At 38.3% G+C, this 23,755-nt stretch overlaps 2 protein-coding genes across 4 annotated transcripts; one reads left to right on the forward strand and one right to left on the reverse strand.

Annotated features, from left to right (window-relative positions):
* Nucleotides 1–525: 525 nt before the first annotated feature.
* MED9 (mediator complex subunit 9) lies at nucleotides 526–6,060 on the forward strand. The gene is made up of 3 exons (XM_034984128.2): nucleotides 526–768; nucleotides 847–952; nucleotides 5,784–6,060. The coding sequence occupies exons 1-3, from the start codon at nucleotides 665–667 to the stop codon at nucleotides 5,922–5,924; spliced, it is 351 nt and encodes a 116-aa protein (XP_034840019.1). The 5' UTR covers nucleotides 526–664; the 3' UTR covers nucleotides 5,925–6,060.
* Nucleotides 6,061–7,051: 991 nt separating this feature from the next.
* GTPBP1 (GTP-binding protein 1) lies at nucleotides 7,052–23,526 on the reverse strand. Of its 3 annotated transcripts, XM_069509424.1 has the most exons (14): nucleotides 23,342–23,526; nucleotides 23,074–23,262; nucleotides 19,854–19,965; nucleotides 18,270–18,444; nucleotides 17,617–17,795; nucleotides 16,996–17,159; nucleotides 16,018–16,140; nucleotides 15,439–15,554; nucleotides 14,677–14,821; nucleotides 13,850–14,032; nucleotides 12,938–13,073; nucleotides 12,392–12,525; nucleotides 11,447–11,587; nucleotides 7,052–10,409 (listed from the first exon to the last, which is right to left on the reverse strand). In XM_069509424.1, the coding sequence occupies exons 2-14, from the start codon at nucleotides 23,167–23,169 to the stop codon at nucleotides 10,260–10,262; spliced, it is 1,854 nt and encodes a 617-aa protein (XP_069365525.1). In that variant the 5' UTR covers nucleotides 23,170–23,262; nucleotides 23,342–23,526; the 3' UTR covers nucleotides 7,052–10,259. The 3 variants fall into 3 exon arrangements, with proteins under 3 accessions (XP_069365525.1, XP_069365526.1, XP_034839927.1); XM_069509425.1 differs by having other exon boundaries at nucleotides 7,052–10,406; nucleotides 23,074–23,526; XM_034984036.2 differs by having other exon boundaries at nucleotides 23,074–23,526.
* Nucleotides 23,527–23,755: the final 229 nt, after the last annotated feature.

Below are 23,755 nucleotides of genomic sequence, written 5' to 3' on the forward strand. Positions count from 1 at the left end.
AATGAATTGAAGTACCATGCTATTTGTTCTAAGATTGATGACCCTGGTTTCCTTCTTTTATTCAATGTACCTACTCTGTTGCTTCTTATCACCGCTTCTCACAGCTTATTAAATTTTCTGAGGTGTCAATTTCGGAATTTGACATTGACATATCAACCACCATAAACCACTGGTCTACTCCACAGATGTAGGAGAATAATTTGAATATTTGCACTGATTTACACGGTCTTAGCTGAGAGTGAGGAGACCCTGAAGACCTGCGGGATGAATGATGATTCCGTCTACAACTAAATGGTCTGAAGCGTCTGAAGACTGAAATCTTCTTTTTCTGGTTTTAGTTCATGCCATAGACTGTGGCTATAGATAATACAATTGCCTAATATAGTAGATAATCTATGTAATTGCCGGTGCGTGCTGAAGAATCCCTATGCCTGTAAATCTGTGGTGCTGGAAGTTGCCACCACAGAACCACAGACCAATACTATTACCACAGAGCATATATTTTTTACACATTTTTTATGAACGGGAAAAAATTGCAAAAGTTGATTTTGTATAAAATTCTAATTCCAAGGAATCCATTGAAAGCTTGAAAAGGATTTTACGTTTATGTTAAACGTAGGCAAGTTCATTTTATGTTATTTATGCATCACCAAGATCATACAATATGGAAAACAACACTGACCATTCTGATCAAAACAATTTCAGTCCGCTTACTGTTCAAGAAGTAGATGTAGATTTTTTACCGATTGTGTACGAAATCATACGAAGGTATAATGTTTGTTCCATTTTATTTTTAGATTACTTTCTGTCGTATTTTGCCAATTGTTAGTGCCTTTTCTGTTGTAGCGTTGAACGAGATTTCCTCGACAACTCTGCAAAAGCGAGGGAGTCTCAAGATTGTAGTCTGAAAGTTTTAGAATTGCAAAAGAAATTCGATATCGCTCGTTCTCAGGTAACAATTTATTTACTAGAAAAATACCTCCTAGCCCATAGCCCATAGTCATTCATTTTATAACATAGACAGAAAAACCTTATAGCCTGAGAGGTTGGAACTTTGGTAATGATCATGGGTACAGCAGATGCTAGCACATAAGATTGTTGATTTGATGTAACTCAGAATGAGTATCTTGCCCTTGTTGCATTGATGTCGAAGGTACCAGTGCCACATTTCGAATGATTAATTATTTATAAAAGATAATAAAAAATTATAATATTTTAAGCTGTGATAGTGGTCCGCCTTCTAATCAGAGGTCAGGGGTTCGATCCCGGGCACACACCACTAACTTATCGTGGTTATCTGTGTAAGGAGACCACGAAGGAAAAATAACTCGAAGACGATTTCACAAGTTTATTTGTCGGTTTTCATTATAGAACTACTTGCCTATTCGGCCACACGGCTTTTTATATCGTTTATCATGAATGAACTCAGACATTAATCGAAATGACGTGAAGTTACCTTCGTTCATTCCTTAAGATTCGTTTTCAACGTATCTTAATTAAAGTCATTATTATGTTAACAAACAAATATATGTAATACTACTTTGATAAATAATTGTAGTAATTTTAACGATTAGCAAACTTAGTAAGTAAGTTACTTTAAATAGATATGCAATTTAGGGATGTGTATTGTCAACAACATTTGATTGAATGAATTACATAAGGTTTAGGTTGCAATATTCTACATTCAATCAAATGTTTCCTTCATATTATATTTAATGCGCTCTATTAATTATGGCCATAGTATTTAACTCTACAAATTTTAATATTTATAACATGATTTCTAACATTTCGGCCATTCTGATAATCATAGTTTGTCCTCAAACTTTTAATTGCATAAGTAGATAATTAACTATACTTGACATTATTTTAGCACCTTTGTATTAAGTGAGAAGAGCGTGGTAAAGAATTTAAAATTTAACTAGAATTTCCTTCTATTTTCACATAATGTACTTATATGTCCACTGTGCTTTTGCTTTCATGAGACTGCACCCTGACTACCTCAAACTCAAACTCAAATTGTTTATCCAGAATTGGTAAAATGATATAGTGGTGATAATTAATACGTACTTAAAACAAAAAGAAGAGAAGAGTCTTAGCCCACAACAAACTCAGCCGGGTATTCTTTTTATTATCACCACTTTACAAAATCACCTAGAACTAACACAAAGCTGTTAAGCAACTCATTCCCAACCAAGCTTTCTTATCATTCAAATAGTACTTTAGGTATTATTGTAATAGATTTTTTTTTAATAAGTTTCCGTTTTATGAAGACTTTGAACATTATTGATAGACACCACCAATATGTCTTCTGGAAGCTTATTATACCAGCTAAATGTTTTATTACCAACTAACTGAACTAAATATAAAATCCTTGAGATTATTTAAGATCTATTTAACTAATATTACTAAGATTTTAATTCATCTTAATCTTACTCAAGATTTTTAGCTTCCTTAATATTATTTTATACATTTAAAGCAGGATTAAAATAATCGTGAAACTGTAACAATTAAATCAGAATTACAATAATCAAATGAGAATGGATTGATACATGAATAAAGTAATAACTTTAGTATTTGAGTAACGAAACATAATTAGAACTTGAGAACTTGTGTCGCAAAAAAAATAACCAATCAATAATTTAATTTATCATAATCTGAAGCATTAATTAAAATTACACTGATTTAAATAAAATCACAGAGAAAATAAAATTCTCATACATATTTACTAATTCTATCTATCTATCTTGTATACATTTTTTATTTTTTTAAATCTCTCGTAGGAACTTCCATAGTCTTGTGCCGCCTGAATCCAGCAGCTCCCTGCTACTCATATAATTCAATTTTCAAATAATGCTTAACATTTTCTTTAAGCATCCCTAATTCTATGCCTGAAATTTTCTTCAGACATGCCCTTAATTTCGTGTCTAGAACTTTCAGACATGCCCTTAATTCTATGCCTGAATTTTTTTTCAGTCATGCCCTTAATTTTATGCCTGAAATTTTTTTTTCAGACATGCCCTTAATTTCGTGTCTAGAACTTTTTCAGACATACCCTCATTTCATGCTGGAAGTTCCTTCAGACACTCCCTTAATTTAATGCCTGGACCTTCTTCGGACATGCCCTCGGTTCATGCCTGGAAGTTCATTTTGACATCCCCTTAACTTTATGCTTGGAATATCCTTTGATCCCTTGATTTTTCCGTTAGAGATACTACATTTAATAATGCTAATAATGTAGATATTATTATAATTATTTATTCTCTTCACTATCTGTACTATTATTAATTGATTGATTGAATTTGGTTAATGAGTGTACTAGTTCAAGATTTTTTCATAGATTACTTATATTTATATATCAAAATAAATAGAAATGTCATTTTTTTTTTTCATTTAAAGTTAATATGGCATAATCCAATAAGTGTTTCTCTAATTTATTAATCCCTTCATCAAAATCTTTAAAAAAAGACAATGCTTTAAATAATATTGTTCTCTGAGACTCAACTAAACTAAAACAAATTATCGGGTGTCATAAAATATCATCGAGTGAGAGTTCTGAGTCTATGCATTGGGCTATGGGTACTTCCACTGTTATGTTCCCTAGTCCCTACCCATGTCTTTCGAAAACCCAAGCAAATCTACAAGATCCACACAAGCCCTTAAGGTTTTGCGATTAATCGATTGTAATTACCATGTACTATTTTTTTTTAACATGATCTGAGTCGGGAATGCAAAAGTGGTATGTTATTTAGTGCACTCATTAACTTTTGTTGTTGAATCAAATTTAGAGATTGTTTTATTTTCATCATAATGCAGTTTTGGAGATTGATCATTGATAAATCTACAAAACTCATGAGCCTCATGAAATCTATATAACTCATATTAACATGTTTACATCGATGCATAATTATCACCATTTGAATTAGCAGACTTTTCTGCTTCCCTCGGTTGCTCTGGTTGGACTCCCAGCCGCACCGCGGCGGCCGAGCTCTCGGCCGCGCTCTCAGCCGCGCCGACGGCCGCGCTCTCAGCCGCGCCGACGGCCGCGCTCTCAGCCGCGCCGACGGCCGCGCTCTCAGCCGCGCCGACGGCCGCGCTCTCAGCCGCGCCGGCGGCTGCGCTTCCAGCCGCGCCGACGGCCACTCCAACGGCCGCGATCCCGGCCGCGCCAACGGCCGCGCACCCAGCCACGCCGACGGCCGCACTCCCGGCCGTACCGACGGCCGCGCTCCCGGCCGCGCGAACGGCCGCACTCCCGGCCGTACCGACGGCCGCGCTCCCGGCTGCACCGGCGGCGGCCGCGCTCCCAGCCGCGCCGACAGCCGCACCGACGGCTGCGCTCCCGGCCGCACTCCCGGCTGCACCAACGGCCGTGCTCCCGGCCGCGCTCCCAGCTGCACCGGCGGCCGCGCTTCTGGCCGCGCCGACGTTTGCGCTCCCGGCTGCACCGGCGGCCGCACCGCCCAGCTGTCCTGCCGGCTGCGCTCCCAGTCGCATCGCGGCGTGGAGGCCGCGCTTCTGGCCGCGTTGCCACGCGTTGTACTCCGGCCACACCGGCGACTGCGTCTCTGGCCGCACTTCCAGGCTGAGGCTTGCGGCACATCGTCGTCCTCGATATGAAAGAACGAAAGAAAAAAAAAGACGAATAAACATTTTGATCATGTAAATCAATGTAATGCGGGTAGATGAAAAACACACATTACTTAGAAATAGATGTTATTGCGTTAGATTTTAACATACTTAATTATTTATAGTTTGAAAATCGGTTAGCTACGTAGATCGGTTAGAGACGTTAGTAACACGGAAAGATCAAAACATGGAAATCGATGAAATACGGGTAGATTAAAAAAAATCACTCCTATCTCAGCAAAGTTTCATTTTGTTCCTTTATCCTTTTCGTAAATTATCTTTTGAAGGTGGTGGGTACTTCCATAATTAACTCCATAAATGGATATTAATGAACAGGTTTAAAACACAAAAAAAAAAAACATCTCAATTTTCAAATCGCTTTAGACTTATTCACACAATAAAATAAATCACTTATTACCTGCGTTCAGCCGATCGATCCCTGCTTCTGATGTAAGGAGACCACGAAGGAAAAATAACTCGAAGACGATTTCACAAGTTTATTTGTCGGTTTTCATTATAGAACTACTTGCCTATTCGGCCACACGGCTTTTTATATCGTTTATCATGAATGAACTCAGACATTAATCGAAATGACGTGAAGTTACCTTCGTTCATTCCTTAAGATTCGTTTTCAACGTATCTTAATTAAAGTCATTATTATGTTAACAAACAAATATATGTAATACTACTTTGATAAATAATTGTAGTAATTTTAACGATTAGCAAACTTAGTAAGTAAGTTACTTTAAATAGATATGCAATTTAGGGATGTGTATTGTCAACAACATTTGATTGAATGAATTACATAAGGTTTAGGTTGCAATATTCTACATTCAATCAAATGTTTCCTTCATATTATATTTAATGCGCTCTATTAATTATGGCCATAGTATTTAACTCTACAAATTTTAATATTTATAACATGATTTCTAACATCTGTGTTTTTAAAAACAAATATCATTTGCTTTAACGGTGTAGGAAAACATTGTGAGGAAACCTGCATGCCTGAGAGTTCTCCATGTTCTCAAAGGTGTGTGAAGTCTGCCAATCTGCATTGTACCAGCGTGGCAGACTATGGCCTAAACCCTTCTCACTCTGAGAGGAGACCCGTGCTCAGTAATGGGTTTATCATGATGAATATTGTTGGTGTTTTTCAGATCAAGCGTCTACCCGGCATAGAGTATAACAAACAGGATCAATTGAAGCAGTTTGAGATATTAAGGACTCAACTGAGGCTGAAGAGAGAACTGCTACAGAAGTACAGAAACATGTGCTCATTTGAAACATCATTCAAGTGATCATAATGCCACTACGAGCACTATTTAGGTATTTAGCAAATAATGAACATCTAGTGCAAAAAATTGCAGAGTCCTACCCAGTGAGACGGGCGGCTCAACTTGCTGTATCTGTGTTTTTTAGAGGAAAGGAGAAACTGTCAGAAATGAACCCAGAGAAGGTTAACAGGTTTGTGTCATTCTATAGAAAATTCAGTCAAAACCTCAGAGAAGGCATTGACGATGCAAAGAAACAGATAAAGAAATAATGTGCATCAATACAAGTTATAGTTAATGAAACTCACCATCCATATTCTAAACTTCTAGTTTAAAACTAAAGACCTGACCACCTTTTTTTAATGTTATTAGCAATGCGCTGACTTCCTTTAGAAAAACTAGAAATAGTTTTTAACTTACAAGTAAAATACATAATTCGTTTTCCTGTCTTTCAATGTTTTTGTGCTTGTCATCCGTACTCTAATGTTATAAAGTGTATCAGTTACCTTTTTGCGTCCCAGAGACTGACGTAGGCTACTTTTCACCCTGGAAAATCAAGAGTTCTCACAGGATTTTTAAAAACCTTAATCCATGCAATCATAGTTACAGGCATCATCTAAATAATATAAAAGGAAAAGGTGACTGACTGACTGACTGTCCATCAATGCATAGCTCAAACTACTAAACGGATCAGGCTGAAATTTGGTATCCAGATAGCTATTATGACGAAGACATCCACTAAGAAAGGATTTTTGAAAATTCAATCCCTAAGGGGGTGAAATAGGGGTTTGAAATTTGTGTAGTCCACGCGGACGAAGAATATGCTAGTTCTATTCTAGTTATTTATGTCAATCAGTCATGTGTCCTTAGGGACACATGACTGATTGACATAAATCTACAACTCAAACAACTGGGTCTAGATAGGGCTTTCAGAAATTGAACCTAGGGTTTAAACCCAGAACTGGTCAGCTACTACTAAATATTAATTGGGTGCATACCACTAATTTTTTTGTTAAAACTGGAATAAATGATGTGAAAAGAACCTTTTTACTTTCAAGTAGATACATAGTTGTAGTTTTTAAAAGTTAGATAATTATGATTTAGTTTTTTGTTATGTTGTTTAGTTTATATAATGACAATAAAAATAAAAATCATTTTACACTTTCCAGCTAGTTTTATTTCTCAAAAAACAATAAAAATATCCTCTTATACTAGAAATCACATTACAATGGTACCGAAAAATACTGTAGATGATATGGACCATGAGCTAAGGTCGAGACACTAGCAACACTATGTGGTATAGAACAATTCAATCAGATATATTGTATGCGGCCGAAAAATGTACATCAGCCTTTAGAATGACATTTCGGCTTTGTAGAGCGTTGTCTCTGTCACCCCTACATATATGGCGTTTTATCGGTCTCACCGACAGAGACGATGCTCTACAAATCCACTATCTCAAGGTCGATGTACATTATTATCTGCCGCGTACTGTACAATCTATGTACCAAAATGTTTTACTTAATTTTTTATACACATTATCATAGTAGGTTACTCTACCTACTTTCTTGTAGCTTACACTTAAAAAAAAGAAAATACTTTTTTAAACAGCTTCCTTCAGTGCACACATTAAATTTTCATAGATCAAAACCAAATAACTAACAAAAACCTTTTTATTCTCTGATACAATAACATAAACTTTTAACCAAATAAAATTATAATTTCCCTTCAAAAAGTATACCAGCTACAGTGCGACAAGGATATCTTGGCGTGTGGCGAAAATCGGAACTAACGTTGCCGTCAAATGTCCCCTTTGTTCTTGTTTGAATATTCTAAGCTTTTGTTCTCCAACAGCGGCCCCCCTGTCAATGTCATTCAAGTGCCAAGAGAGCCTTGTCGCACTGTACAGTTTTACTGAGACAGCTCATAAAGTAGGTAAGATAGGTACTTAGGAAGTAGGTGCAGACTGCAGATTACAAGAGGATGACGATTGTCGTCAAAATCAGGAATTCAACATCACTTGTCACCCTCCCACAACCCGCACCATACTATTATGACCCATCCGGTACAACCATATTTTTTGCTAGATGGCTGATGTATAAATTGACAACAATTTTTCTGACTGCCATTTACAATAAGTAATTTATGTAGATATATTTTACACGTTTTTGCCTATTTTCAATACTCAAAAAATGACGTGCTTATTTTTATACATACTAACAGGTAGCAGACTAGCAGATGATAAGTCTACAAACACTTATTACTTGAATTTGTCTTTGATCTCTGCTTACCCAAAGAGAGTAGAGACCAAGCAATGCTCTGTCTGTTATCCAATGAGAGTAGACCAAGCAATGTTCGGTCTCTGTTCATCCAAAGAGAATAGAGACAGAGTGGGGATAGAATGAGCATTAACTAGTTTGGCCTAACAAGTAATTCCACCTTCACTGGTACCAATCTTTTGCTCATAAAACTTTTAAAGCGAAAAGTATAAAAAGTAGCTGTCCCTTTCTGTTAAGTTAAATAGGAAAATGTTAGGGCTACTCTTAGTGTTGTTGCTGTCAAATTAGTTTCATTAGAATTGGTACGAAGATTTTTTTTTTTTAAAGAATATTAGCCATGTTAAATGACTAATATTCCCCTTTCCTCTCCAATTAAGCGTCAGGCTTGTGCTAGGAGTAGGTACGACAATAGTGCAACGGGCGGGGTTTGAACCGTCGACCTTTCGGTTTTCAGTCCACTCCTATACTGGTTGAGCTATTGAGGCTTTTGATTTTGCCTAGTTAGTGATATTGATAGCCAACATAACATAGCTATATACTCCTAGTATGAAAAATATTCTATCGCTATTCCAATTGGACGAATTGTGAAAAATTCTAAAAACTTTATTTATTTTAATTTTATACAATTCAAAGTACAGAAGTGATAATTCTTGTAAATGTAAAAAGAACTACTTTTCTAGATAGAAAACGTCGTTTATATCATCAATTGTTAGACTATTTAGAATATTATGTACTTTAAATAGACATAGTCATAGAATTTTACCAAATTCTTAAGATAAACAATTGCATACATTTTGAGATCTAATTCTCCATTTTAGGTCTGTGTGAATCGTGTCAAAAGTATGGTTTACTTTTAAATTAAGGACTAAAATAATAAAGACGGACTAAAATCGTATTTTCGATATGACAGTTGACACGAGCTAAAATGGCGAGTGAGATCTCACAATGTATGCACTATAACCTATTTAACTGTGTGTGAACTGTCATGTCAATAGTAAAATAGGATTCTTCCTATCCTATTTTTCATGATTTTAGTCCTTCTGGACTCATTCATCTAAGACTAAAACCGTATTCTTGATATGACAGTTGACACAGAGCTAAAATGGCGAGTGAGATCTCACAATGTATGCACTATAACCTACTTGACGCTCGACTTTTACTTTTGTAAATGCCCTAATTCCTGAATGGAAGCGCCAAAAGCTGTACTTACAAATCCGTCCATCCTAAACCGTACGCGGCCGAAAGTAATGTACATCGGCCTTTAGAATGACATTTTGGCTTTGTACACCGTTGTCTCTGTCACTCATACCTTTATGACGTTTTGTCGGTCTCAACGACAGAGACAGTGCTCTATAACTCTGCTACTTCCTTCTATTTTCTGCCGCGTACTGTACACAACTCCAAAATAACTCGAGAAAAATGTCGAGTTGTCGGTGAACAGTCAATGGTTGAACAATCATAATAATATTATTTACTCAGCAGGTTTATTTTTATCAATTACTTACATAATAGTATTAATATTATGTAAGTAAAATTATAATGCCTCATGTGTATTGAGCCATTAGTAGATTGAAAGAAAATAATAGGATTCATAAAATGTCTTAGTAAAATATCAATTTTCTATTTTAATCTATAGATAAAAAATTCGATTAAAATTTTAATAACTATACTCTTACTTAAGTGTTGCAATGTAACTGTAGTTATCTGCGTAATGTGTATGTGTGAGCTATATCTAGGTGTGAGCACATTTTTATGTCGATTTTCTCCTGCAATTTTCTGTACCTATATCATATATGCATTTGTGTGTGCGGTCTCTCAGTCCAGTGTCTGTGTGTGTGTCTAAGCCGCAGGGCTTCATTCATTTCAATCATTGCTGTCAAACGTCCGGCTCGAGAGAGACAGCAATAGACATAAAGCAAAATAAGAAGAAGAGAGACAGCAAATGAACTGTCGCGTTGCTGTCGCTACTGCAAAGTATTATGTAATCACCCCGCCGGTCTGTGTGATCTGATTGGCGGTGAGCGCAGGATGGGGGGACGGCGAGTTGGTGTATGGTTTTGTGTGTGTGTGTGTGGTTGTGTGTCTAGTTGGCGGCGAGCGCGGGCTGCGGCGCGGGCGGCGGCTTGTCGTGCCGCTTGCGGCGGCGCGCGGCGGCTCGCTTGTCGGCTTGCACCTCGAACGGCGAGTCCACTGCTGTCACGTCGCTCTCCGTAGTTTGTTGCTGCTGTTGCTGCTATATAGAAAAACTAGCTTATGCTCGCGACTTCGTCCGCGTGGACTACAAAATTTCAAAACCCTATTTCACCCCCTTAGGAGTTGAATTTTCAAAAATCCTTTCTTAGCGGATGCCTACGTCATAATAGCTATCTGCATGCCAAATTTCAGCCCGATCCGTCCAGTAGTTTGAGCTGTGCGTTGATAGATCAGTCAGTCAGTCAGTCAGTCATTCAGTCAGTCAGTCAGTCACCTTTTCCTTTTATATATATAGATAAACGCTATTTCACGTAGATTTTGTACAGGAAATATTAGTTTACCAGCTTACCCGCATTTTCGTCCACGTGGATTCAGGTTTTTAACAATCTCGTGGGCACTATTTGATTATCCGGGATATAAATTAGCCTCTGTCAAGGTCATTGACTATACCCTTGTAAAAAATCACGCCAATCCGTTGCTCCGTTGCGACGTGATTAAAGGACAAACAAACAAACAAACACACTTTCGCATTTATAATAAGGGTACTGATTAAATGATGCTCGCGACTTCATCCGCGTGGATTATTAGTAGCAAATAGCAATAGTAGTCACTGGAGGGTCCTGGGTCCTCCCTAAAGTGACAGTTTGTTGCAAAGAAATTAGTGCGCAATTCGACTCCTGTTTGATTGAAGTGGCTTACTACGTTGCCGAGTCAGCAAAGCTAGCGTTAGGGCGGTTACGCACTCATCCGATTCGAGTCCGTGTAAATACATTCCGAAGTAGTCATAGAACTATTTGTATGATAGCTTATAAGTTACTAGCTGATGCCCGCGACTTCTAACACGTGGATTTAGGTTTTTAAAAATCCCGTGGGAAATCTTTGATTTTCCGGGATAAAAAGTAGCCTATGTCCCACTCCAGATCTTAAACTATACCCATGCAAAATCACGTCGATCCATTGCTCCATTGCGAGGTGATCGAAGGACAAACCAACACACTTTCGCATTTATAATAAGGGTACTGATTTTCACGGATTCGGATCGGATGCGTGCGTGATCGCTCTTAAAGTGTAGTGTACCGTGTGTTGCGCTGCGCGGTGGTCGGCGGAGGCGTGCGCGGCGCGCGCGTTGTGGCGTGCGGGGGCGGCGCGCGCGCCCGTCGCCGCGGGCTCGGGGCGCAGCACGTTGCCCACCGCCTTGGTGCGGCCCTCGCGGAACACCTGTAGTTTAACATTGTTTAGTTAAGTTCTTTTTATTTGTCTAGATTGTGAGCCTCAATAGCTCAACCGGTATAGGAGTGGACTGAAAACCGAAAGGTCGCCGCCGGTTCAAACCCCACCCGTTGCACTATTGTCGTACCTACTCCTAGCACAAGCCTTAGTTGGAGAGGAAAGGGGAATATTAGTCATTTAATATGGCTAATATTCTTAGATATTTTGCAAATGCTGTGTACACATTTTATAGATACATTTATCAGCCTATGTTTGTCTATAAGTGTCGTAGTTTGTGTTAAATTAATGTATTGTGTGTGTTCCTAATAAATAAAATAAAAATAAATAAAATAAAACACCTGGTCATGACATAACACCGGTGATTGCCTCCTAGTCGTTAAGTTGTTATCTCCGAGTTTTCGAAGTTGTGTTTTAAACAATTAAATATCAGTTGCTTTAATAGTCAAGGAAAACATCGTGAGGAAACTTGCACGCCTAAGAGCTAACGCGCACAACGGTACATTTCCGTACGTTTTTCCCCGCAAATCTATAGAACTATAAATAGAAGCGCGAGCACTGCGAAATTAATTCCGCACCGGATTTTAATAGATTTAAATTGAAATTTACGGATTTTAAAACGCACCGCAGTGCCCGCTTTCTCGAGTTCTCCATAATGTTCTCAAAGGTGTGTTTAGTCTGCCAATCCGCACTTGGCTTGCATAATAGACTAGGCAAACCATTCTCATTCTGAGAACAGACCCGTGAACAGTAGTGAGCCGGCGATGGGTTGATAATGATAATGGTGAGTCTTACCATGCGCTGTCCTCGCTTGAGATACTCAGGGTGCTTGATGAAGCGGAACCGCACGAGCGCCTTGTCCCCCGTGCGCAGACACTCGCGGGACATCGAGAGGATCGACGCCGTCTGTCGGATGCTGCCGCAGTGCACTACGCAAAACAATGAATTATTATGACTTTGTTGCGTGGCCGCCATTATAGTGACGTCAGCAGAAGACTAGACTAGACTAGACTGAAGTTTTGAGCTGATAGTATATTTTTACTTAAATATACGTCAAATGACGTCATTTCGATGTTAATGAGACTTGGTTCCAGCGCAATAGCAATTTGCGGGACTTATATTAATTCTCAGTAGTTATTGTGTATATAACTGTTATTGTTTTTGTTGCCGTAGAAGACAGATAAAAGGGAATTTCATTGCCGTTTTTTAGAATACAATTTTGTTTGTGTGAAAATTAGCAAGTCGTTGACGCGATCTTGAAATTTTTACCTACCCCAAAAATATTTTAGCGAAATCGCCCAACGCACCTAAAGAAGTTTTTACTCCAGAAATGATACTCACCCATGGCCTGGTAGCGCGAGGAGATGGTGGTGGGGTGGTGCAGCACCAGGATCTCGCCCTCGAACTGCCAGCACGCCTGCGGGTTGAGCGCGGGCGACACCATCACCATGCCCTTGCGGATCTGCGACCGCTTGATCTGCCCAAACATCGAACATTAACAGCCTACAGAGATACAGTACTACCACTTTATATACGCCAATGTACCTGCGCAGAAATCTTATTTTTATTCGTGTCCAGATTGAACTACTGTGTAATGTGCAACTAGTGTTGCGTGCACATAATAATAAGTAGAATAGAATTAGTTTTATTTGCTGATACAACACATATTAAAAACAATAGACATTTACAGAAATAACGTCTTAAAATCTAACTTAAGTCTAAAATATGTCGTGCCAACGAAAAGGCCCGAACTCAGCTGAATGTTGTGGATATAATATGTAACGACATTATGATTTCACATCCAGGTAAATAAATTCGTCAACCCCTCATAGCACATCCGCAGCGCAACAGGGCGGCCTATCGCCACGATATAAAGCGAAACGAGTTCAAACCCCGGAATATCGACGATCGGCAAGCTATAAATGAAAGGCATAATGGTAACTTTTTCACCAAAATTTTTTTTTTAAGATTAAAAAAAAAATAGGTGGGGCGATAAACGCCACAATTAAAAAAATTTTTTTTGCGTAAATTTTTACTGTTTAGAGCGTAATGTCGCTATTCAAATAATCGTCTTTACACAATTAAAATATTATGTGCTATAACCATACAACGGACGTCAAAAGGCCTAGCGGGTCATTCATCAGCCGTGTGATGGGGCCAAACATGATTATCAGTGGTGCCAAAGTGAGTACAGACATGCCTGGCAGTGGTGCCAGACACGCCAATCGGTGGTGCCAGACATACGTAACATACCTTCTTTAAAGCGAAGCTGGCAGTCTGTCCGCCGCGCACTTCAGCCACGGCCATGCGCTTGCGATGGATGCTCTTGACGGTGATGGGCGTGAAGCGGCCCAGCGGGTCGGGGCCCAGCAGCAACGTGTCATTGAGGCGGATCACGCCTGCCAGGGTGGTGCCAGACACTACCGTTCCTACACCCTGGGAATTAATATTGCAGAGTAAGGCTCGTGCATGAGTTACTTTTTCTATGCCTGAAATATCTTTAGGTTATCAAATGAATAAGGATAGGAGAACTAAAGCAACCAACATTGCTCAACAGGTTGCCGGTTAAAAAAAGGACAAATTACAAAAATATTTTTTTATTTTTTTTATTTTAGTCAGATACAAGTTAGCCCTTGTCTGCAATCTCACCTGGTGGTAAGTGACGATGCAGTCGAAGATGGAAGCGGGCTAACCTGGAAGGGGTATGGCAGTTTTTAATAAACCCATGCCCCTTTGGTTTCTACACGGCATCGTACCGGAACGCTAAATCGCTTGGCGGCACGGCTTTGCCGGTAGGGTGGTAACTAGCCACAGCCGAAGCCCCCCACCAGACAAAAAAAAAGTTTTATAGTCTCCTAAAAACTTGTTGACGGAACGGAATATTAATTTTTACATTAATTGATTCCACCCATTATTACAGTGCGACAAGGCTCTCTTGGCACTTGAATGACATTGACAGGGGGGCGCTGTTGGGGAACAAAGGCTTAGAATATTCAAACAAGAACAAAGGGGGCAACGTTAGTTCCGATTTTCGCCACGCGCTACGATAGCCATGTCGCACTGTATTTACGTTTCCTTACCGGCACAGAGTAGGTGTCGTCTATCTGGAACTCGGCCGGCTTGTCGTCCTGCGACGGCATCCTCGTCTTCAGCAGGTTGAGGAACATCGTGAGCAGCTCCAGGTTGTCGCCCGTCACGTTCGACACTTGGAAGATTGGACATAGCCTGCAACCAACATTCACGATTCAAAATCCTTTATGAGTTTAATGTTTTATCGTTTTTGTATTTGTCTTTTTTGCACCTTTATTTGTATTATAATTAATCATCTATTTAGTGTAAGTGGCACTGCCGTTCTAATTAGATATAAATAAATAAAATGAACGAGGGAAAGAAACAAAAAAAAATCTTTTCGTCAGTTTAAAAAAAATTACAGAACAAGAACAACTCTGTGGATTTATTTGTTAAAGATTAAAAGATCTTAGTGTAAAATTTCCTGAAAATGCAGAACATGTATGAAAGTAGAAACAAAAACAAAATACAGATGTTCTCTTTCGCGAAGACTTAGGTGCTTCGAAAATACTTAATACTACCTATGCTATATTTTAAAATTATCAATAATTACTAGCTTCTATTATGCTCGCGACTTCGTCCGTGTGGATTACACAAATTTCAAACCCTTATAGGGGTTGAATTTTCAAAAATCATTTCTTAGCGGAAATCAACGTCATAATAGCTATCTACATGCCAAATTTCAGCATGATCCGTCCAATACTTTGAGCTGGTCTTTGATAGATCAGTCAGTCAATCAGCTTTTCCTTTAATATATAGATGTAGAACGATACCTCTGAGAAACGAAGTTCGTAGCGCTGACGATGACGTCATCCTTGGTCTTCACCATGACCGGCACCTTGCGACAACCTGACGACTTCAGGATCCTGATCAACAGCTTCAGGTTATCCTGCAGACATATGGTCACAGAAAAGTTTTTTAAACGATATAGAAGCGAGTCTCCAGTGGCCTGGAGGCTGAGGCTCGATGAAATTGGGTATTTGACTCCAATTTTTTTATTACTTTATTAAAAACTAGGATAAAAATAATGTAAACTGAAAAAACTAACTAAATCGATCAAATAACAAAAAAGTTTATTATTATTTATTATTTATTATTATACCATAATGTGCACTGTCCTTACAGGGTAGTCCTAATGCGACAGTGCACTCTAATCTATCTTAAACCTATTAACAATTATACTTAAAATTAAAAAATAAATTATTTACAATAATAATAAAATTATTAAGCATTTAAATATTTCTGATTAGACAGAGATAGCGATATAGCATTTTGACGTCACACCTTACTAATGCCATAGTAGCTTCGTGCGGTGTCCTACAATTGGGCCGATCCGAGCACATTATATTTACCTGCAGCACATTGGGCGGGCACATGTCGATCTTGGTGACCACTACGAACACGGGCACTGCCAGCGCCAGCGCCAGGCCCAAGTGCTCCTTGGTCATGCCCACTATACCAGCATTGGCACCAATCTGACAACGAATTCAACAGTTATGTATTCAGCTGTACAAAGACTTCTTTTCATCATTCTCTGACTTCATATAGACTATGGAATAAGGAGTTTTTTTTCTATAGAAGTCCAAATATGGTTTGTGGCAGTCAACATAATATGGCCATAACTTCAATTTCATTTTATGTCGACTACAGACAAATAGAACAAAAATGTCGTGAGCCTATTGTTTAAAGTTGTAGGGTGCGCTTTAGTGCTAAAATTTAGAGTCTTTAAATTTAAAATTCATGTTCTGTCCTTTTTTAGCACTATTAAAAAAAACATGCAGATACTCTAAATTAACTTTAGAGAAAAACATCAGAATCTTATTTTTAAGTGCGGAAACCAGCCCAGAGCGAAGAAAGAAAGAAAGAAAGAAACATCAGAATCGACGCCATTGCCACTTTGAAAAGCGAATTACGTGTTTTAAAAACCTTGGTTATGTAAAAATTTTAGTTCGAAAAATTGATCAAATAATGTGGATAATCCCGTTGTACACAATCTCTATACTAAACTAAAATGGCACGTCTAAATCTATTGCTATCCCTTTCATAATGTTGCTTGCGGAAAAGGATAGCACAAAATTTAGACCTGTTAATTTAGTTTAGTTTAGAGAATGGGGCCGATTCTCTTGTACACAATCTCTAAACTAAACTAAATTAACAGGTCTAAATCTAGTGCTATCCTTTTCCGCAAGCAAAATTATGAAAGGGATAGCAATAGATTTAGACGTGCCATTTTAGTTTAGTTTAGAGATTGTGTACAAGGGAATTAGCCACATTGTGTACAAGAGAATGGGCCCCAATGTCAGTCTCAGAAGTTAGTCACATATCCTTACCATTAGCATGCCGAAGTCCGGCGCATGGCCCGTCATGCCGAACACGGTGGTCTTGAGGTACCGCTCGTGTCCCGCCAGGTCGATGAACGTGATGACCTTGGACGACTTCTCGCAGATCTTCACCCAGTCCAGCGCGCCGTGTTCCGGCTTGTTTACAACGTTACCTGACAATAGTCACATTTTAATGATAATAATAATATTATGATTATGAAAGTTATTCATCGCTGACGCATTGGTTATGAAAAAAATGTAAGCAGCAAATCAACCAATCAAAGAGCAGAATTTGTTGTCGATAACGATGAATATATTTTTCTTACACAATCGGGGGACTGATGCTCGCGACTTCATTCGCATGGATTTAGTTATTTAAAAAGCCCGTGGGAACTCTTTGATTTTTCGGTATAATAAAAAGTAGCCTATGTCAGTCTCCAAGTATAACCATGTAAAAATCACACCGATCGCGAGGCGAAGGAAATTGTCCGCAGAAGACTACAAAGTTCCAAGATAATTGAATGGTTGGGCCAGCGTGTCACGAGCATGACACCCGTTCGGAGGAAGATTTTATTGTTATGGTTATGCCCACAACACACTACCGCCACTCTCTCTCTCTCTGATCCTGACCCATGCTGTCGAAGCCCAGGATGTCGTTGCCCACGGAGCTGGTGCGGCCGCTCTCGGCCTCGTGCTTGTGTCGGAACAGCCTCTGCCGCGCGTAGCCGCGCCCGTTGTCCAGCTCGCCGTGAGTCAGCACGCCAAGCAGTGTAGACTTGCCCGCATCCACGTTGCCTACTACTGCCACCCTGCAATCACAACATATTCTGAAGTCCAAACCTCAAGCCTTAGAGCCTCAATAGCTCAACCTGTAAAGTGTGGCGGTTGCCACACTAGAAACTAGCTGGCGCATTTCAATCGATGACGTAGTCCTGAACAAATGTACCACCGACAGTACTCGCACTAACAGAGTGTTCGGCAATCTGGACTATATATAGAAGTTTCAAGATACAACCGTCGGCCCAGCTGGCGCTACCGAGCACAACCAACCGCTCGGTGGGAGATCTCCCCTTTGGTACGGTCGAGCCTGCACACCGCTCCCGTACAAAAGGAGTGGACTGAAAACCGAAAGGTCGACGGTTCAAACACCGCCCGTTGCACTATTGTCGTACCTGCTCCTAGCACAAGCCTGACGCTTAGTTGGAGAGGAAAGGGGAATATTAGTCATTTAACATAGCTAATGGCATGCCATTTAACATGGCAAAAAAAAAATTGGAGCTCACCTGATCTCCATGAAGTCGTTATGGTCGAGCTCGGTCCTCAGCAGGTACTGGCCCGTGAGGCCGGTGCCGCAGTCCCAGCGGCGCAGCTCCACGCACGATATGCGCTCGCCGCTGACCAGCGACTGTAGCGTCGCCACTGACGCGCTGTACTCGTCCTCTGTCAGGCCTCTGCCATCTGTCCAAAACCAAATAAACCAATGACAGGACTGTTCTTGACTGGGGACATCTTGGTCTGTCTTTTATCTTCTTAATACATATATATAAAAGGAAAAGGCGACTGACTGACTGATCTATCAACGCACAGCTCAAACTACTGGACGGATCGGACTGAAATTTGGAATTTGGAAGGATTTTTCAAATTCAACCCCTAAGGGGGTAAAATAGGGGTTTGAAATTTGTGTAGTCAACGCGGACGAGGTCGCGAGCATAAGCTAGTCACATTTAATTTGGAGAATGTGCTCGGCAACTTCGCAACCTAGTTCCTCCTTCAGCATTTAACCACAGAACCAGAAACCGTGAACATTGACATTATTATTTGTTTGACACCCAATCTACAGGCACAAAACCGATTTGCTCAGAATTTCTGATATGCCCTGCCAGCGTGCGTGCGTGCTTCAAGTCTAGGCAAGATTGAATAGGCAACTTCTAGACAAGCTATCTAAACCTCATCATTGCTTTTATCAAGCATGATTATCATCAAGTGCAAACTTATCTAACAATAAAAAAAAAGCTAAGTATCCTATAGGTTTCTTGACAGACAAACAACAAAGTGCCAAAGTGTAAACAAAAGAATCATATAAGGGTTCCGTTTTTTCTTTCAGGTACGGAATTCTAACAGAGATAGTATGATAATTAATTATTGAAAATGGTTACAAAAATTTCGTGATAAGCTTAACCATTGTGTAATATCTATTTCTTATCTACTTTCTACATATTGAAATTACTTTCTTTATAAAAATAGATAATTACTAGGCAGAATCTTGTTGCCTAGTAATTATCAGTTTTTATAAAAAAAGTAATTATTGCAATAGCAATGCAGTTGGATAGATGAACTTTAAAATTTTAAGCAATAGATTTAAGTGATTTTGCATGTATGATTATGTAAGGTTTTTCTAATGAAAAATCATTTGTAAATAAAATCACATTGTGAAAAATTATTCTGCAAAGAATTTAGAATTTAGTTGCAGTTTAGAGCAATTTAATAACTCTAACTAGGCACACACCTGTAACTTATCAGAGTTATTCAGAATATCACCTGCTTTAACGGTGAAGTAAAACATCATGAGGAAACCTCCATGCCTGAGAGTTCTCCATAATGTCCTCAAACATGTATGAAGTCTGCTAATTTGCACTAGACCTGCATGACAGGCTTAGGCCTACACTCTTCTCATTCTGAGAGGAGACCCATGCTAGTAGGCCGGTAATGGGTTGAGAATTGAGACCATACTGCTCTTCACTTCCCATTCCTTAGAGCCATCGAGCATGTACTGAACGGGCGCCCTCCCGCGAGGTTGGTGGGGCCATGGGTGGGGGTGGGTTGTTTTTCACTTTCCGCCCAATAATGATGATGATGATGACACTTACCCTCTCCATGTCCTATGTCATAGATGACCTCTCCGTTGCCCGTGTCTAGCCTCTCCAGCAGGTGCTTGCGTAGCAGGTCATATTCGTCCGCGGTGGGGCTCACTAATATCATCTTGAAATACAATATTCTATAATGTATTTAAAATGATTTTAGCGTTTAAACTATCATGAGTGATTTCAATTATACATGTAGGGGAAACCCGCTTTACTCAATATTACCCATGATATGATGTAATATTGCAATAACCCAGAATAGATTTTTTTGAATCTTTATTTTTTGTAGGGGTTTTCAAAATTGCTTTTTCAATTTAAATTCGCTTAAAGGGATGGGCCCTGAAAAGCTAGCAGACAGACAGACAAATTATACTTTCGAATTTATAATACTGAGTAGTGTGGATTTTTAACTGACAATGAGGGTATTTAGAACACAATTTTTTGCCAATTTTGATTAAAGAACTTATTATCTTACAAAATTCTTAATTATTAACATTTATAAAAAAGTGAATCATCTACACTAGTGTAATGGTTGACATGTTACTCCTTATTTCATCATTTATATCCCTAGGTACAAGGTATTTGACCTCTATATTACCCATGATATGATGTAATATTACAATAACCTAGAATAGATTTTTTAAGCTTTATTTTTTGTAGGGGTTATGTTTAAGCTGACTATGTCACACCGGTAAGGTCACCAGTTCCATAAATATATATGTACATGTAAAAGATAAAAACTGGATAGCATCATAATCACAGATATATGTCAGATTTGCAACTAGCGTGGCCCCCTTAGTCCCTCTCGCTCAAGCAGATTTTCTTACTTGTGAAATGTCATTCCTTCTACAACTTCACGTTGTTTGTCAAATACTCACGTACAAATACATTTTGACAAACAAAAAAAAGTGGCCATGGAGATAAGGACAAAACACAATCATTTTGTCACGTTCTAATAATACCTTAAATGCATTTAGCTATCTCGCTCTAACAGTACACTTACTGTTTCGACTATTAGAAGGACTATTAGAAGTAGCCCTATTGTGACACTTCACAATAGGGCTACTTCTAATAGTCCTTGTTCTGAGACCATAATAATAATTGAGTACTAATGTGACTAATAATTATTTTTTCTGTGTATGTAGCTGCAATCAGTCGACAGACTCTAAGCAGGTTTTTTGTTTTTAAAAATATATATATAAAAAAGAAAAACTATATAGGTATACACCAGTGGCGAAATGTCCATATAACACGATTCCCATCGGCTTCCCTTTCAGAATTGGCATATAGCGTAAGTACTTAGGTACTACTAGTACTTAGTGACATAAATGTAGGCCAAAGCCCAAATGCATGCTACGTACTGTGTACGAAATTTATTTGCCTAAAAATTTATAATAACATCAAATAAAATCTATGCTATGCATCAAGTCATAGTTATAAACAAGCTAATATAATAGTATAGTAAACTCGCAAACAACCCGGTAAACATCGGGTTATGCCTTAGCGCTTTCTTAGCATTCCATCTCTTTCATTTCCCTAGGAAGCGAACAACGTCTGTCTTGCTTTACGGACGAGAACCACCAATTTAATTTGGCCCGGTAGCAAATACGAATTTGTAGCTCTGACAGGTCAGACAAATTTGACACGAATAAGCCGCTGCATGCCGGGTTACTGTATTACACCTCCAAATTAAAAATTGTATTCACAGTACTGTTTCAACAGGTACATACTACTATTTTGTATTTTGTAGGGCGCTTTGATACATATTTTGTTTACGTGAAGGTGAAGCATCATGCGCGCTTGATTTTAAAGTTTGTGATTATGTTATTTTGATATACTTAAGTATAATAAATTGGGGTTAGTGATTAATAATTCTAATAAGTGTAAGTTAATATTGATTTAGTTTCAGTTTGGTAATTCAACATAAGAAATGGCATTAAATTCACATAATTAAGTAGATGTTTAGATTTTAGCTCATTTCGTAAAAAAGAACAGGCATATTCCTTTCGAATACAAATGACTGTTCTGGCCTTGTTTTCTATTTATTACATTTGTTTTAATGTGTTAGCGATTGTGTTGGAATCTCTTTGATGATTATCTTTTAATTTGACTGAAACTAAAGACTAAAATGGTTAGGTATACTTAGTTTTTGATTTGGTTTGGGTTAAGTGTGTATTTAATAAAGCAAGCAAGCACAGATGTGTCTCACAGCAACATAAAAAGGCTTTTTTCAAAGTCACAAAGATTTTGAAAATACCAGTGCTTTTACAAAATAAATGGTGAATCGGTGACGGTGGTGTGGAGCTGATATTTTTTTAGGTAAGAACTTTTTTTTGTTGCGCCGGCTTCCCTTTTTCAGATTTTCACCCCTCGCCACTGGTATACACAAAAAAAATTGTTTAAAAAAAATTTAGAGGTAGGCTAATTAATTAATAAAATATGTCTAATATTCATAATTAGATAAAAATAAAGAAACTTAATACTAAGTACAATAACTAAAACAAACTTTTGTTTACTGTAAAAATTGAGAAACTGACCACTGGATCTATAAACTTGAGACTTTGCATGGGTTTCTATTCAGACTGTAGTGGTTTAAGAAAGTTAGAAACTTTCTATAGAGAAAGGATTTTAAGAAATTGATAACAGTATCTTTTTAATAATTGCATATCCATGTGGGCAGATTCACATGAGTGAACTTATTAAACTTAAAATATTTCACTCTTTATTCTTCTATTTTATTCAAGTGATTTAAGGAGATAATTTCCAGTTTTAAAGAAAGGTACAAAATATAATTACCTAAGTATATAAATATTGTTGCATCATAATATTGTTGCATCATTACCATGAAGCCATATTTCCATTATACAATTATTATGGTCAGTAGCAATTTCTATCTCATAGTTATTATTTTTGGAGAAAGCTTCATAAGATAAACAGTTTGGAACGGATTTAAAAAGAATTTAAATTACAACTATTTACTTAAAGTAATAATAAATTACATAATGTAAGTACTAAACAGGTGCATTTTATAATGAGAAGGGTAGGTGTACTTTTGGTATTTTGAAGCACTGAAATCCTGTCTTTCTTTCTTTTGTATTTATGTTACTGTAACCGCTTATTGAATATGCTAAAAATAAATTTATGTTAGTACCTAGTACATAAGCAGCTTCGCGCGAAAATGATGTAAACAATGAATAATCAAAATATTATGATTGGAAATTCATACCTTCCCTCTGATGCTTGAGTAGTCAGTCTCGTTCTCCTGACCCTCGGGCTCCGGCAGGGGGCTTGCAGCAGTCGGCGAATCCATATTCTGTTCCATTATCGTGAAGTTTTTCTAACGTTTCCAAGAGTAAAGGATTACACCATTATGTCATCACAACACCGCTGTTCTGGTACCGCTGTACGCGAAGACCTTAGAAATGTTTTAGTCTTATATTTTAAACAAAATTACCTTTCCTTTACAAAAGAAAATCAAATTAAATATGAGATACCATGTTAATGTCCTAGAGAATGGTAAATATTAGAAATCACTATAGACAATGTTATAAATTGAAATTTTAAATCACAGGATTAATCGCGTACACAAGTTACTATTCGAGTTAAGAAAATAGATTGAAGCAAAATAAAACAGATGGAACTTGGAAGATTTACCAAACCATTTGCCAACATTTTGACACTTTTTGACAACCTTGACAACTCAGCTCACAGACCACAAACTAAAGACATGCGCAAAAGCAAAGCGCAAAAGCACAAAACTGCGCAAATCAGGATTGTTTTCTTTCTGCCCAAAACTAGGCCCAAAAACCCTGGCTTGTGACAAAAATCGCAGACAATAATCTTCCTATGTCTGCACTGAATTATGAATAGTCCGGGAGCTCCGGACTATTGTTTCTGGATAGATGCAA

This window comes from Maniola hyperantus, chromosome 3 (genome assembly GCF_902806685.2).
Source record: "Maniola hyperantus chromosome 3, iAphHyp1.2, whole genome shotgun sequence".
Lineage (NCBI taxonomy): Eukaryota > Metazoa > Arthropoda > Insecta > Lepidoptera > Nymphalidae > Maniola > Maniola hyperantus.